This window comes from Petaurus breviceps, unplaced genomic scaffold, assembly GCF_028583685.1.
Source record: "Petaurus breviceps papuanus isolate PSGF00001 unplaced genomic scaffold, PetGlider_PUasm1.0 90792, whole genome shotgun sequence".
Lineage (NCBI taxonomy): Eukaryota > Metazoa > Chordata > Mammalia > Diprotodontia > Petauridae > Petaurus > Petaurus breviceps.
The window spans coordinates 10,276,808-10,292,424 of NW_027187347.1; the positions used below are offsets into that span (position 1 = coordinate 10,276,808).

General features: G+C 36.4%; 1 protein-coding gene across 1 annotated transcript in view; it reads left to right on the forward strand.

The window, feature by feature from the left end:
- Positions 1-15,617, forward strand: part of GRAMD1C (GRAM domain containing 1C) — a 173,307-nt gene that overhangs the window by 78,408 nt on the left and 79,282 nt on the right. Inside the window, exon 3 of the mRNA XM_069069900.1 lies at positions 5,508-5,592. Coding sequence (XP_068926001.1) covers positions 5,508-5,592 — 85 coding nt within the window. The remainder of the gene's footprint in view (positions 1-5,507; positions 5,593-15,617) is intronic.

Consider the following 15,617-nt stretch of genomic DNA (forward strand, 5'->3'; position numbering starts at 1 on the left):
GGTCCTGAAAGGGGTTTTTTTTTTTTTTTTTAAAGATTTCTGGGCTATGAAGTGGTAGCCCCAGGAGTGTTTGCTGTCCAGTATAGGGGCCCCTGTCTTTGCTTCTTACCTTGCTCTTTCCAGTCCCAGCCCTTTGGTGTTAGGCCTGGTAGTGGACCTTGTGGTTGGTGGGAAGACTTGCCCTCCGAGTTGATCAGGCCCCTTCCCGGCCCGCATCCGCTGCCGCACCTTCCTGGCCTGCATCCGCGCGCCGCCGCGCTGCCACCGCCGTGCCCAAAATGACTGATTATTAGAGAAATGCAAATTAAAACTACTCTTAGTTTCTACCCCACACCTATCAGAATGAAAAAGATGATTTTAAAAAAGGGTTAAAAAATGTTGGAAGGGCCATAGGAAATCAGACAGGTTGAGACACTATTGGTAATCCTATAACTAAGTATAAGCATTCTTGAAAGCTATTTGGAATTATACACAAAACGTTACTAAATAGTACATGCCCGTTGGTACTAGGAGGCAACTAGCTAGTGCAGTGAATAGATTACTGGGGCTAGAGTTGGGAAGATCTGAGTTAATATCCAGCCTCAGGTACTTGCTAGGTATGGGACCCTGGATAAGTCACTTAACCTCTATTTACCTCAGTTTCTCATGTATAAACTGGGAAACTGGGGACACACTGGAGAAAGAAATGGCAAACTACTTCAGTAACTTTGCCTAAATCCTTCATGGACAACGAAATCACATGGAGTTGGATTTAACAAGAACAATAACAACATGCCCTTTGACCCAGTTATTGTACCACTGCTAGGCCCTGTACTCAAAAAAGATCAAAGGAAGAGGAAAAGGTCCTTTATGTACAAAAATATTGATAGCAGCTCTTTTTTGTGGTGACAAAAGACTGGGAACTAAGGCAATGACCATCAGTTGATTAATGGTTGACTGAAATGTGGTATTTGAATATGATTGAATACTGTTGTGCTATTAGAAATGAGGAAATAGATGGTTTCCAAAAAATGGAGACATGTACATGAATAGTGAAACTTTATTTTTTCTGACCCTGAGATACTCTAACCCAACCTGTTTTCAATTAAGTAGTTTGTTTATTTAGGGCCAGATGTCTTTGCCTGTCAGTTTTATCAGAGAATTTGTTCTTAAGTCATAATATTTAATTTCTTGAGAGTACAGTTGGTTACAACTGGAAAACTATGTTAATTAAGGCTTATATATTAAGTAATCTTTTAAGAAAAAAAGTATATTCATTCTGAAGTTGTTTAATGACAGATTACTTAGTGAAAGGTATAATGGGAAGGACATTTTTTTCTTATAGATAATGTAGGAAGAAAAGAGGGAAATGAACAGTTTTTGTTAGGGTAAAGACTTGGTGGCATAATATATGTCACATTTTCCCCAAATGAACCATTTAACCGATAGTTTAATTTTTATCTTATTGAAAAATCTTTAAAAAATCTTTATTATTATGCCTCATAAGCATAGTTGAGGAGTAAGTGAAGTTTTGAAATAATTAAGATTTATTCCTTCAGGAATTAAAAATTATTGTTATTTTAGCCACTTTTGTTGGAAATTTTTTTTAACACACAAACCATTTTTTGTTGTGAACTTGATGAAAATTTCAGCCAATACAAAATGAGGAGTGAACCCCAAATAAAATAATATAATCTAAACACAAGAAAAATAAGACCATAAACTTAATAACATAACAATAACAACTGATTTATTCTAGGTCCTCTTATTTCTTTTCAATTTGTAAAAACTTGAAGTTTTTGCTGCTATTGTTCTGATATAGTATATTTTTAATATAGAAGACTGACTTCCAAACCCATCAGTTCCTCTTCCACAGACTGACTGCTCCCAGTTCTTGTCTGGATTCACATGTAGGCATCTCTTGCTCCTGTTCTATATCTCAATTCTTATTTTTTTCAATTACACATAAAAATAATTTTTGACATTCATTTAAAAAAGTTTGAGTTCCAAATTTATTTCCCTCCCTCCTCCTAAAACAATAAGTAATTTGATATAGCTTATGTATGAACCATCATTTAAAACATATTTCCATATTATTCATGTTTGAAAGAAGAAACAGACCAAAAGGAAAAACACCAGGAAAAAAGTAAAGTGAAAATGGTATACTTCGATCTGCATTCAAATTCCACCAGTTCTTTTTTTAGATATGGGTAGCATTTTCTATCATGAGTACTTTGGAATTTTCTTGGATCATTATATTGCTGAGGAGCCAAGTCATTCATATTTAATCATAGCATACTGTTGCTGTTACTGTATACAGTGTTCTGGTTCTGCTCATTTCACGTTGCACCAGTTTTTTAAGACCAGGTTTTTCTGAAATCTGCCTGCTAATCATTTCTCTAAGCACAATAGTTTTCTATCATATTTATACACCACAACTTGTTCAGCTATTCCCCAATTGTAGGAATCCCTTCAATTTCCAATATTTTGCCACCACAGAAAGAGCTGCTATAAATATTTTTGTACATGTAGGTCCTTTTCCCTTTTTTACGATCTCTTTGGGATAGAGTGGTCTTGTTGAATTAAAGGGTTATGGAGTTTGATTGTCCTTTAGGCATAGTTCCAAATTGTTTTCCAGAATAGTTGGATCAATTCACAACTCTGTAAACAGAACATTTTTTTAAAAAGACTATAATAATAATAATAATAACATTTTTATAGTGCTTTAAGGTTTGTGAAGCACTTTGCAAAAGAGATCTCATTTGATCCTCACAACAACTCTGCTAGTAGGTGCTATTATTATTATTCTGATTTTACAGATGAGGAAACTGAGGCAGACATAGACTGAGTTGCCCAAGGTCATATGACTAAGAAATAACTGAAGCTAAATGTGAATACAGGTCTTCCTGATTCTAGGTCCAGTGCTGTATCCCAATTTTTCCACACCCTCTCCAACATTTATTATTATGCTTTTCTGTCATATTAGCCAATCTGTTACATGTGAGGGCATACCTCTGTAAAGTCAGTCATGAGTAGCTCTCCTGAGGACTGTTGCTCTCAATAACTTTAAGGATCTAATTGCATAGTATAATGAACTCTCTATTTATTCAGCAATAAACTAAAACAAAACATTCAAGAAACTAAAGTACAACATTCACAACAATATAACAGCTTATTACTAAGGTGGCCACATAGTCTTAAACAAAACATATCATTCAGTAAGTCACAATCTCTTCAGTCAATACACAGTATCTAAGTAAAGTCCTCTTTCATCTTGACTTGAGGCTGTTTTCCAATCTTCCTTAAGTGGTAGCAGAAAGTACAAATACCATCTACCCCTAGGTCACAATAAGTCACAGTCTCATTAATTAATACAGAGTACCCATCTTCTTTCATCTTAACTTGAGGCTGGCTTCCAAACCCCTCAATTTGTCTTCAGTGGGTTGACTGCTCCCAGCTCTTGCCTGGATTCATCCAACTCTTGCCTGAATTTACATGTAGGCAGCTTTCTGTTCCTGTTCTATGTATCAGCTCATGGGGATTGCTACACTCCAACCCCTTTGTAGTTTCTGTTTCTGGGAAGACAAAGCTCAACAGAACTATGACAATATTTACACACATTAAGCTTAACAGAGCTACAACAATATTTACACACATTACCAGCAATATCATCTCAACTCACTTTCTATCTGACAAAGTAACACAAATCAACAGACAAGGCAGACCCAAGTCTGACAAGTCAAAACACAAATCAACAGTGAAGTCCTCTTTCAGGACTTAATGTCTGATAACAACAGACGGTGCTACAGAGTGCTGACATCACAAACATTCTCTCTCTCAGAAAGTAACACAGGTCAACAGAGCACCAAAATCACAAGCATTCTCTCTCGCTCAAGCTTTTCTCTGCTCTGCTCCTTCCTGTTTTGTTCTTTTGGGCAAGCTCCTCCTATTGTGGGCTCCGTATGATGACGTTAGACCTATTAAGGGCAGGAAAGGTCTTCAGATTCCCTTAGGCCTATTAAGGGCAACACAGTATATACTGTTACCAACAAAGACTTGATCCAATCAAAGGTAAGGCTCAGAGGCACTTGAATAGCTGGAACAAGCAGCAAAATAACTACTTTGCTTGCCGTTACAACCTCAGAGTTATTTTAATTTGCATTTCTCTAAAGAGTAGTGATTTAGAGCATTTTTTCATGAGTATAGTTAGCTTTGATTTCTTTATCTGAAAACTGCCTGTTCATATCCTTTGAGCATTTATCAATTGGGAAATGACTTGTATTCTTATAAATTTGACTCAGTTCTCTATATATTTTACAAGTGAGGCCTTTATCAGAGACTGTCAAAATTGTTTCCCAGGAAGAAAGCAGGAACGCTTTCCTTCTAATCTTGGGTGCATTGGTTTTGTTTGTGTAAAAACTTTAACTTAATATAATAAAAAATTATCCATTTTATATCTTGTAATGCTCTCCAACTTTCATTTGGTCAAAAATTCTTCCTTTCTCTATAGATCTGACAGAAAACTGTTCATTGCTCTCCTAATTTGCTTATGATATTACCCTTTATGTCTAAATTATGTACCCATTTTGATCAGTGTGTTTCTGACTCTTCTTCTATGTCTTCACATATTTTTGTCTTTATTATATTTTCAATGTTTAGTGAAACAACAACTTACCTTGATCTGGTGCTTTCAAGTTTGGGAAACACTTTACATACATCACTTCATTTGATCTTTACAACAACTCCGTGAAGTAAAATAAATAAGTGGGAATATGTTTTTTACTGATGAGGAAACATCTTGGGAAAGATGGACTTGCCCAGGGTCAATAGCTAGCAAAAGTCTGAGGTAGGATTTAAATGTAAGTTTACTGGCTCCGGATCTAGCCTTCTCTTCCTTATTTGTTAAGTAAGTATAGTCAGGCAAAACAAATTCACTCATTAGTCATATCTGAAAGCCTACATATTATGATATTTCATGTACAAAATACATATGTTCTTAAATCTTTCCAAATTTTTTCCCTTTATAGTATTGTAGCCCTCCCATAAATTGTTCTGGTTCTGTTCTTAAGTCCCCTGTCTTTCCAATATGATTATCATTATTTAAATTCAGAATTGAACTAGTATTTTGAGTCTTTCTTTTATCATTTAGAATAATCAGATTGTAATTTAAGAGCAATAGAAATATATTGGGTCATATGATAATAAGCTCAAAGAATCATAAATTTAGATCTGGAAGGGACTTTTGAGGTCATCTAGTCTAATCTCACTTTAAAATTAAAGAAACTGAGACTCATGTAGGTTAAATGACTTGAATAAGGCCATCAAAATAGTAAGCATCAGAGGTAGCATTTGATCCCAGGTCTTCTGATAACAGAGTAAGTATTGTGTGATTAATTATTCATAATGATAGAATCTTTTCTTGATTTTCTCATTTCTTATATTATAATGTGGAAATGTTTTATGGATAATTAATAATAATTAAATGTAGTAAGCTGAAATTAATTTAACCTTTTTTACTGTTTTTTCAGATTTCAAGTTCCACCTACAAATATAGAAATGAAGAATTCAAAAGACAATTCTCCCATCTTCCTGAATCAGAGAGGCTAGTAGTTGGTAAGAAGGGAAAATGTTCCTGAAAAATTCTATCTTTACTGATGTTGCTAAAACAGGACTGATGGATAAGAATATAAATAGATACTTTTAGCTTTTTGGTAGACTATAAATATTTTTCAAGATAAGTAGAATCCTAATAGTTTGAGACACTCTGAATCTGAATAAGATTGTAGGTTGAAATATTTTGTGGATTTAAAAAAAGTTAAATATTAATTAAAAAGATATTCAAGAGGAAAATGATCTGGTATGATTTTACTTTCTTACTCATTTCACATTGTTTAGGAAAAAGAATTTAAACTTGATATCCAACATACAGTTTCTTTTTCCCTAGGAGAGGACTCCTCAGTATCATATGAGCTAGCAATGATTTCTTAAAAGATAATTTTATTACTAACTTTATAGCAAACTTTAAACTTTCCCCTATATATTGGTAAATGTATGTGTGTATATATATATATATATGCATATATGTCTGTTATAGTTTATTTTAAAAGTTTAATTCACCTTAACAAAGTAGTAGCACCCTTCTGAAGTTTTATTTTATTTTTCTTTTTTTTCAAATGCTTTATTAACTTCTGATTTACATCATTCATTACTGCCAGATTTTGAGTTATAAATTTTCTCCCCGTATTTCCCCTACCCACCGCCCCCAAATAGCAGTCCCACAGGATATCCCCTCCTCCAATCTGCTCTCTCCCATATCTTCTCCCATATTCCCTTCTACTTTTCCAGTAGGGCATGGTGGATCTCTGTGCTCTAGTGCCTGTATATCTTATTTCTCAATTACATGTGAAATAGTATTAATAATAGTATGTATATATATATATATATTTTTTTTTTAAACATTTGATTTTAAAACTTTGAATTCCAGATTCATTCCCTTCCTCCCTTGTTACCCACCCTTACTGGGAAGATAAGCAGTTCAGTATAGGTTGTACATGTGTAGCCAATGAAAAATATTAACATAGTAGATATATTGTAAAAGACTGACTATATTTCCCTCCCTCCTATTCCACCCCCACTTGTTCTATTCTATACTTTGATCCCATCCCTTTTCAAAAGTGGGTGCTTCCAAATTCCCTTCCCCCGAGCCTGCCCTCCCTTCCATCACCCCCCTCTCATCCCCTTCCCTCCCACTCTCCTGTATGGTGAGATACCCTATTTAGTGTGTATTTCATTCCCTCCCCAAGTCAAATTCAATGAGAATAAGGTTGACCCATGCCCTTTTGCCTTCCTATTCTTCCCCTCCATTGTAACCATTTTCCCTTGCCTCTTCTATATGAGATAGTTTACCCCATTATGTCTGTCCCTATCTCCTCTCATTATATTCCTCTCTCACCTCTTAATTTCACCTTTTAAGTATCATCCCTTCCTGTTAAATTGGTCCTGTGCCCTCTAAGTATACCTGTAAACATATATCCACACATTTACATATGTATTCATAGGTCCATATACCCTCCAATATAGACATATATATATTTCCATTCCCTTCAACTATTTTCATACTGAGAAAAGTTTCATCAGTTACAATTATTGTTTTTCCACGTAGGAATGTTAATAGCTCAACTTTGATAAGTTCCTTATGATTTCTTTTCCCTGTTTACCTTCTCATGCTTCTCTTGCTTCTTGTATCTGAATGTCAGATTTTCTATTCAACTCTGGTTTTTTCAGCAAGAATGCCTGAACGTCCTCTATTCCACTAAATAACCATATTTTCTCCTGTAATATGATATTCAGTTTTGCTGGGTAGGTGATTCTTGGTTTTAATCCCAGCTCCTTTGCCCTCCAGAATATCATATTCCAAGCCCTTCGATCCCTCAGTGTAGAAGCTGCCAGATCCTGAGTTATCCTGATTGTGTTTCCATAATATTCAAATTGTTTCTTCCTGGCTGCTTGTAATATTCTCTCCTTGATCTGGGAATTTCGGAACCTGGCTATAATATTCCAAGGAGTTTTCTTTTTGGGATCTTTTTCAGAAGGTGATCAGTGGATTCTTTCAATGTCTGTTTTGCCCTCTGGTTCTAAATCATCAGGGCAGTTTTCCTTGAGAATTTCTTGGAGGATGATTTCTAGGTTCTTTCTTTGATCCTGGCTTTCAGGTAGTCCAGTAATTTTAAAATTATCTCTCCTGGATCTATTTTCCAGGTCAATGGTTTTTCCATTGAGATATTTCACATTGCCTTCTATTCTTTCATTTGTTTGGATCTGTTTAACAGCATCTTGATTTCTCATGAAGTCACTAGCTTACATTTGCTCCAATCTAATACTGAAGGAATGATTCTCCTCATTGAACTTTTGAGATTCTTTTTCCATCTGGCAAATTCGGCTTTTTAAGGCATTCTTCTCCTCATTGCCTTTTTGAGCCTTTTTCGCCATTTGAGTTAGTCTATTTTTTAAGGTGTGATTTTCCTCAGTCAGGCTGTTGGCTCTCAGTTTGTAATTTTCTTGCATCATTCTCATTTCTCTTCCCAGTTTTTCCTCCACTTCTCTTATCTGCTTCTTAAGGTTCTCTATGGCCTTTAACCAGCTTGTATTTTCCTTTGAAGCTTTTGGTGCAGGAGTTCTGACTTCACTGTCTTCCTCCTGTTCCATGCTTTGCTCCTTTTTGTCCCCAAAATAGGAGTCTAATGTTGGATTCTTCTGTTTACTTTGTTTTCTTTACCTGGTCATGTTGCCACTCAATTACTTGACTTTTGGGCTTTTTGCCACAGTAGGACTCTGAAACCAGACAGGGAAGCTTTATTCCAAATGCTGGGGTTTTCTCAGTTGTCAGAGGTATTAGATGGGTGCCCTCTCTGAGGCCTCCACACGTGCTTGCAAGCTGGTTACATACCCCAGAACTTCCACCCTAGACTGCAATACAGATCCAAGCAGGTCAAAGCAAGAGCAGTTACCCCTCAGACTGGAGCTTGGTGCCCCTGACTCTGCAGGCCAGGAGCTGAAGCTACCATGTGGCGCAGTTGTGCCATGGCTCCTCAGTGGCTTTTTGCCCTGGGGGAAGAGGCCGACACACTCCCAACTACTGGATCCCAAAGTCCACACTGCACTGACCTCTCACTTTGTCCTTAGCATCTATGTGTTGATAATTCTGGAAATGGCCACAGCTGCTGCTGATCTGGAGTCCCTCCAGATGGTGGTTGTTCACGCTTGCCCTGGGGCTAAATCCTCTGGCTCCATCAGCTTCCAGAGCACTTCGCTGGCTGATTCCTTCTGGCCTGCTGGGCTGTCCTCAGCAGGAGGTTAGCTTCTCTGTGTCATTTTGTGGGTTCTGTAGCTCCAAAATTTGTTCAGAGTCTCCTTTTACATGAATTGGGGGAGGTGGAAGCCAGAGCCCCGTGGAGGTCCTGTTTCTACTCCCTCAAAAGTTTTATTGATGTTCTTTTCTTTTTTGTAGGACTGAGGGAAGATGGAATATTTGTAACTTCCTATTAATTCATCTTCTCATATCTCCTCGTAGAAACTGTCCATATAAGAAATAGGTGTGGTCAGGCAAAGCAAATGAATACATTGCCCATGTCTGAAAATCTTTGCTTTGTTCTGCATCTTTAGTTCATCACTTTTTTCCAGGAGACATTTCATAATGATTTTAAAGTTTTGATTAGATACTCTTGCACAATTTAAAAATATTTTCAAAAAATTAATCTCATTAATACAGCTTTGCAAAGATAGTTTTTAAAGTGAAGAGACTTTAATTCCCTAGTTAAGAATGTTCATTTAAACATGTTTTTCCTATAAAAAGGCATTCTGTTTGATATAACCTTAATTACGTTCTTTGTAATTCCAAGATGCATATGAGTTTCATTTTTGCCTATTTTGGCCAATGGTTGTTTTCCATTTAAAGAAACTCTACAGTGCAGCTTGGAGTATCCTTTCTATTTTTCCAGGGTCTGTTTTCATATTATTATCCTTATTATTCATCCTGTTGTTCTAATTCAGTATATTAAAGGTGTTGAAGACTGGATAGAATAAAAATTTTATAAGTTGTATGGATATGATAGCAAGTACATTATTTATTACTAAGAACCTACTACCACTCCACTCATAGCTATCACCTTAGTTAAGGTCCTCATCACCTCTTTTGTTAAATTATTACGAGTCTCCTAATTGGTTTTTGCTTCAAGAGTATTCTCATTGTAGTCCAATTGGCAGCACATTGCTGCCACATTGGACTAAAGCATTCCACTTAGAAAAGATCAACCAATAGGTATTTATTAAATGCTTATGATTTTGGAGGTTACAGAAGACACAGTTGAGGGAGACCTCAGAGGCCATCTGAATGAAGGCTTTCAGGAAGAGCTGTGTGGCACAATGGATAGAATGTTGGGCCTGGAGTTAGGAAAACCTAAGTTCAAATCCAGCCTCAGACACTTACTAGCTGTGTGAATGAGAACAGCTCATTTAACCCGGATTTGCTTCTGTTTCTGCTTCTGTAAAATTAGAATAATAATAGCACCTACCTCCCAGGGTTATTGTGAGGATCTAATGAGATAATCATTGTAAAACACTTAGCACAGTGCCTGACACATAGCAGGACTATTAAGCATTAGCTGCTGAAAGGGTGATGATGATGATGATGATGTCTGACTTGTACCTTAATAAGGATTCTGTCATGATGTCTGATGCAGATTCCTCTGCATTGTCCCATCTCAGCTTATGCTATTCCTTATGTTTGGAATGCCCTTTTTTGTCCATCCCTGTCCCCACTTCTCTTTTTAAGTTCTGACCCAACTTTAAAGTCCTAATTCAAATGGCACCTCTTCTATGGAGCTTTTACTTGATCTTTCCTGGTCATTCATGATCTTCCCTCTCTTAAACCTCACATAAAGCCTCACTTTGCTTGCATCTCTTATAAACCCATAATTGGAAGGTACCTCCAATGTCCTTTAGATGTCCATTCTGTAATATTCTGGGAAAATGCTTGTTTATCTTAAAAAAAAAACAAACACTTTTTTAAAGACCTCCCCCGCATAGAAGGCATTCTATTACAGTTTTGGAATTTTTTTTCCCTATATCTACCAAAGTCTAACTTTCTGTTGTTGCTAGTTCTCTTAGAGGTCTACTCACTTTTCCATATAACAGCACTTTAAAGTCTTATATGGGGTTATCATGTCCCACTTCAGTCTTCTTTTTTTCATATTGGATATCCCACATTCCTTCAGTTTCATATGCTATAGTTTAAAGTCCCTTGACCATCCTGGTTTCTGTTTTCTGCTTGGTTTCAGCTTGCCAATGTCATTTGTAAAATGTAGTGAACAAGGCAGAATTCAGCATGACTGACTTGTCATCTTCCTTGCTATGGATTCTGTGTTTCTGTTAATATGATTTAATTTTATATTAGTGTTTTTGGTTATCATACTGTTGACTCAAATTGAGCTTTCAAGACTCTAGACCCTTAGACTTTTTTTTCCCCCAAATGATGTGTTGTCTAGCCATGCTGTACTTATCCTGTACTTGTACAACTGATTCTTCTTAACCCAGATGTAGACTTTACATGTATTCCTTTTAAATTTAATCCTACTAGATGAAATACATTATTCTAGCCTGTCAGGAGTTTTTAGACCTATTCCAGTTTTATGCCGTCTGAAAATTTGATAAGTATCTCATTTATTCTTTCATCCAATCGTTGATTTAAAAAAATTTGTATGGAATAGGTATACTTACAAAGCCATTAGAGACTTAGCTCTATCTAACATTTATATAATGCTTACTGTGTGCCAGGGATGGTGTTAAGTAAGCACTTTACAATTATTATCTCATTTGATTCTCACAACCACCCTGGGAGGTATCCATTTTATAGATGAAGAAACTGAGGCAAACACAGGTTAAGTGACTTGCTTAGGGTAATACAAATAAGTATCTGAGAACAGATTTGAGTAGATTGACCCAACTTTTTCAGCTGAACCTAGTATCATCTCGTCTGAGTGTCAAGGCAGCTAGAGAAGAGATAGCAGGGGATAAAGTGAAGCAGGACAGGAGCCAGCCTGATCTAATACAAAAGGCCACATGAGACACTTACCAATCAAAACCTGTTTGCAAATTCCATTTGGTACCATGCAATATAGTTTGTCCAGGAATAGTAACTTAACTTCTTTGAAAAGAGAAATAGCTGTTAGCGTAATCTTGTTCATTTTGTTTTTTAGTTGCCTTTTAACCATTTTTATCTTGCATTTCCCTATCAGAAAATCCTTCTCCATGGTAGAAAAAAGAGAAACAAAATAAGTTTTGAGTAGTTCTGCATTCTTTCTCTAATCCATTATCATGATCCCATCTGCCCCAAGCAGAACTACTATCACTTATTTTTTTGTTTTCTTGTTGTCACCAAAGCATCTTTAAAACACCCGTCCTTTGTTTGATTTACATCCTTAGCTCATTCTTAGACTTAGCATTACTGGTGTTATTATCAGACTTAAAAAAAATTATCCTTAGCTATCTTCCTTTGTTTCCCTCTTCATTACATTACTTTAAAATTTGAATTGGTTGATGAGTTTCTTCATATCCACATTAATCTGTTTAGAAAGGTCCTTATTTTCTTTCTTATCAGAATAATTTCTATTTATATCATTAGAATTTTGTTCACGGGAATCTCCTTCTTCTATATATATGCTATAGAATTTTAGGCCATGGAAGGTTGAATATTCTTTCCTATGTTTATCATGAACTCAGAAATAGTTCCTTTTTTCCAACATATTGGTTATTTCTGTTTTTTTTTTAACCAGTTCTTCCTTGTTGGTAAAAATCCTGCAAAGAATAACAATGCCCTTATTACTTTTGTCACTTCCCGAAGGATGAAATTATTAAGAGAAGTAAATAATATATGAGTTGCTCTTTTTTTTAGCAGAAAAAATTCTCTAGAAGATGAATGATCAATTAATTGAATGTCCTTCATTATTATTTTTTTAACTTTATGCGAACTTTGGGATCTCTTTGTGAAGTTTATCATTCTTTTCCCCTTCTATCATAGTTGTAACATATTCATGCTTATAATATTTCTTCTGTTTTTCCCTTCATTGATTCTCATTTACACATTCTCTACCATACTTTTCCCTGCTGTGGTTGCTGGAGTTCCATGCAGAAATCTATTCTCTTATATCCTTTTTTGCTCTCCTATTCCTTTATCTAATCTGCATTTTAAACAAATGAATTGTATCCTCTCATTGTCATAGCCCAATCATGGGTCATATGACAAGGCCCTGTTTATCCCTTATTTCTCAGACTTGGGGGGTATCATTATTTTTACTGCCTCTCCTCCTGGGTATTGTCCCTTGTGAAATACTTCCTATCTTTTCAGCTTATTGACCTCTAAACAGTTTCTAATCTTGGCCACGATCTCATCATTTCTGTCTCTTATACCTTGGTCCAGAAATCTAAGCCCCATGTTCTGATATCTTCTTTACCAGCTGTTTATTTCACTTCTTTTATGCCATGATCACGTGTCACTTTGTATCTTAGTGTCAGGGCACAGCCTCTTTAGTTGTTGAAAGGCTTGAAGGTCTGGAGTGGCCAAGACAGAACCATAGAAATGCAAAAGAAACATCCCCCACCTTAGAAAGGGTCTTGGGGAGAACAGCACAAGTGAATAAGAAGTGCTCAGCTGGACAGTGAACTTGCTCCTGGACACAGACTGCTTCATGCCTTTCTTTGTTCCTCGCCCTTTTTGCTACCGAAGAAACAGCAGGAATCCGGTGTTATCATCATGAGTAAAATTGGGGTCCCTCACTGAGGGAAGCCACCTTTTAGCCAGAAAGAGCTGTCAGACAGGAATGGCGAGACCTCTGCTACCCCCTGCGTGGATGTGGCAACCTCAGGCCCTGAGGAAATCAAAGACGATTGACGTTGACCAGTTCTAGGTCTTAAGAGTTGCTAGCCCAGCCTAATGGAAAAGAGAATTGCCACATCAGTGTCTGAGGGTGGTAAAACGCTGTGACTGGTTGGAGTCCCCTGGATGGAGAGGGAGGCTGCGCAGCCCAGCCTGGAAGGGTCCTTTCTTCTGATAACTTTCCTACACCCTGATAGGAACCTAGTGAGGACTGGAGAGAGAAAGGTCCTGCTGTTCCATTTGTGAGTTTTGTGTTGCCTTGACCAGGTGTGTTCCCTCCATGTATGAGTTCATTCCCACCCCTGGATTCCTTATCTTTTTGGGGGCGAGCACGCCCCAGGAGAAATGTTATTAGTAGTAGCAACTACTATTCTTGTGAGGCTGTTTGAGTAAATAAATAACCTTTGTTAGTGCTAATTGAGAGAATAGAAAAAGCTCCTCCTCTGGGGACCTGAGGCAGGGTATAGGGCAAGAAAGGAGTTGTTTGTGTTTGTCATTGCTCACTTATTGGGCTCTATGCTCCATGAAGGCACAAACATGTCTTGTCTCAGCACTGTCATGTGTATACTTAATAGATGACTTTTAAAAGTGAATCCATATAGCTCCATATGGGACTTCTGTAAAGATAAAGTGAGAAAATGTATATAGACCACTTACAGGATGTATACCCACTTAAAGGCATATATAAATATCAACAAATATTGGGTGACATATTAAAGTAGTTGATATGTCAAAATTCATGCATGCAAACATCTGAATTAGTCACCTTGGGAGGAGAGATATTTATTCTACTGATGTTGCAATTGCTTAAAACACTTGTGGAGTGCCTCTTGTGGAATTGTCTTCAGAGCCAGAAGCATTTTCCTTAAGTGTGTGGAATGACTGACTGATGACAAGTCATCATCTTTTGTGGATGAGTTTGATTTTTTTGAAGTCAGAAGTCTTTTGGAGCCAAGTCTCTGGAATGCAGTACATCAACAAGCTGAATAGTTCTATTTTGGATTAAAACAAATTATGGTTAAAAAGTTATGATACTTTTAAAATATTTTGTGCAATGATACTAACTTCATTAGAATAAGTTTTCCAAAGTGATTGCTACCTTAGTTATGCTGATGATAGCTGATTACATATGCACACAGTGCTTTAAGGTTTGCAAATTATTTTACATGCATCATCTCATTTGATCCTCATAATAACCCGATGACTTAGAGCTGTTAAGTGACTTGCCCATGGTCACTCAGCTCAATAAATGCTTGAGGTATGATTTCAACACAGTTCTTCCTTATTTCAGGTCCAGCCCTCTATCCATTACACTATTTGTGTAATAGTTTTGATATTTTTGTTTCTAAACGGTGTCATTACTTGAGTTGTTTAGTAAAAACCTTTTATAACATACATAAATGTATGACTTCGGGAAAATCACTTAACATCTCTGGGTCCCATTTCCTCTTATATAAAAGGAGGGTGTTGAACTAGATAATCTCTAGAGATCTTTCCAGCTCTAAATCTATGTTTGTATTTGTGTCCCCTAGATGTAGTAATACAGTTCCTTGAATAGGCCTGTGATAAATTCTTGTTGATTGATTAAAACAACTTTTCAAAAACTTGTTGATAATCATGTTGGAAACTGACCATTCAGTAGCAAGGGATATTGCTTTTAATCTGTTGTATCCAGTATACAGTTCCTTCAGTAACTTCTTTTTTTTTTTTGCTTTTTTGAGGGCAATTGAGGTTAAGTGAATTGTCCAAGGTCACATAGTACGTGCGCGCGCGCGCGCGTGTGTGTGTGTGTGTGTATTAAGTGTCTGAGGCTGGATTTGAATTCAGGTCCTCCTGACTCTAGGGCCGGTGCTTTATTCACTGTGCTACCTAGCCGCCCCTCATCAGTAACTTCTAATATTTCTAATTTTGACTTTTGTAAATGCTTATTATAAAATGAAATGCTTTTAAAACTGTATAATGTGTAGAACTTAGCCATTTACTTGATATACAGTCTGTAAGTGCTTATTATGAAAAGCTTTTAAAATTGTGAAATGGATAAATCAGCCATTTATTTGATATACAGCTTTTTTTTTTAGCGCTTCTTTGATGGATCAAATGATATTGACATTAATTTCATAGAGAAACATAGGAATAATTATTTCATTTCATTAGGCAGTCTGTTATTAAAATGACTTATCAGGTGGGATCTCTCTTGGTTCTTAAATGT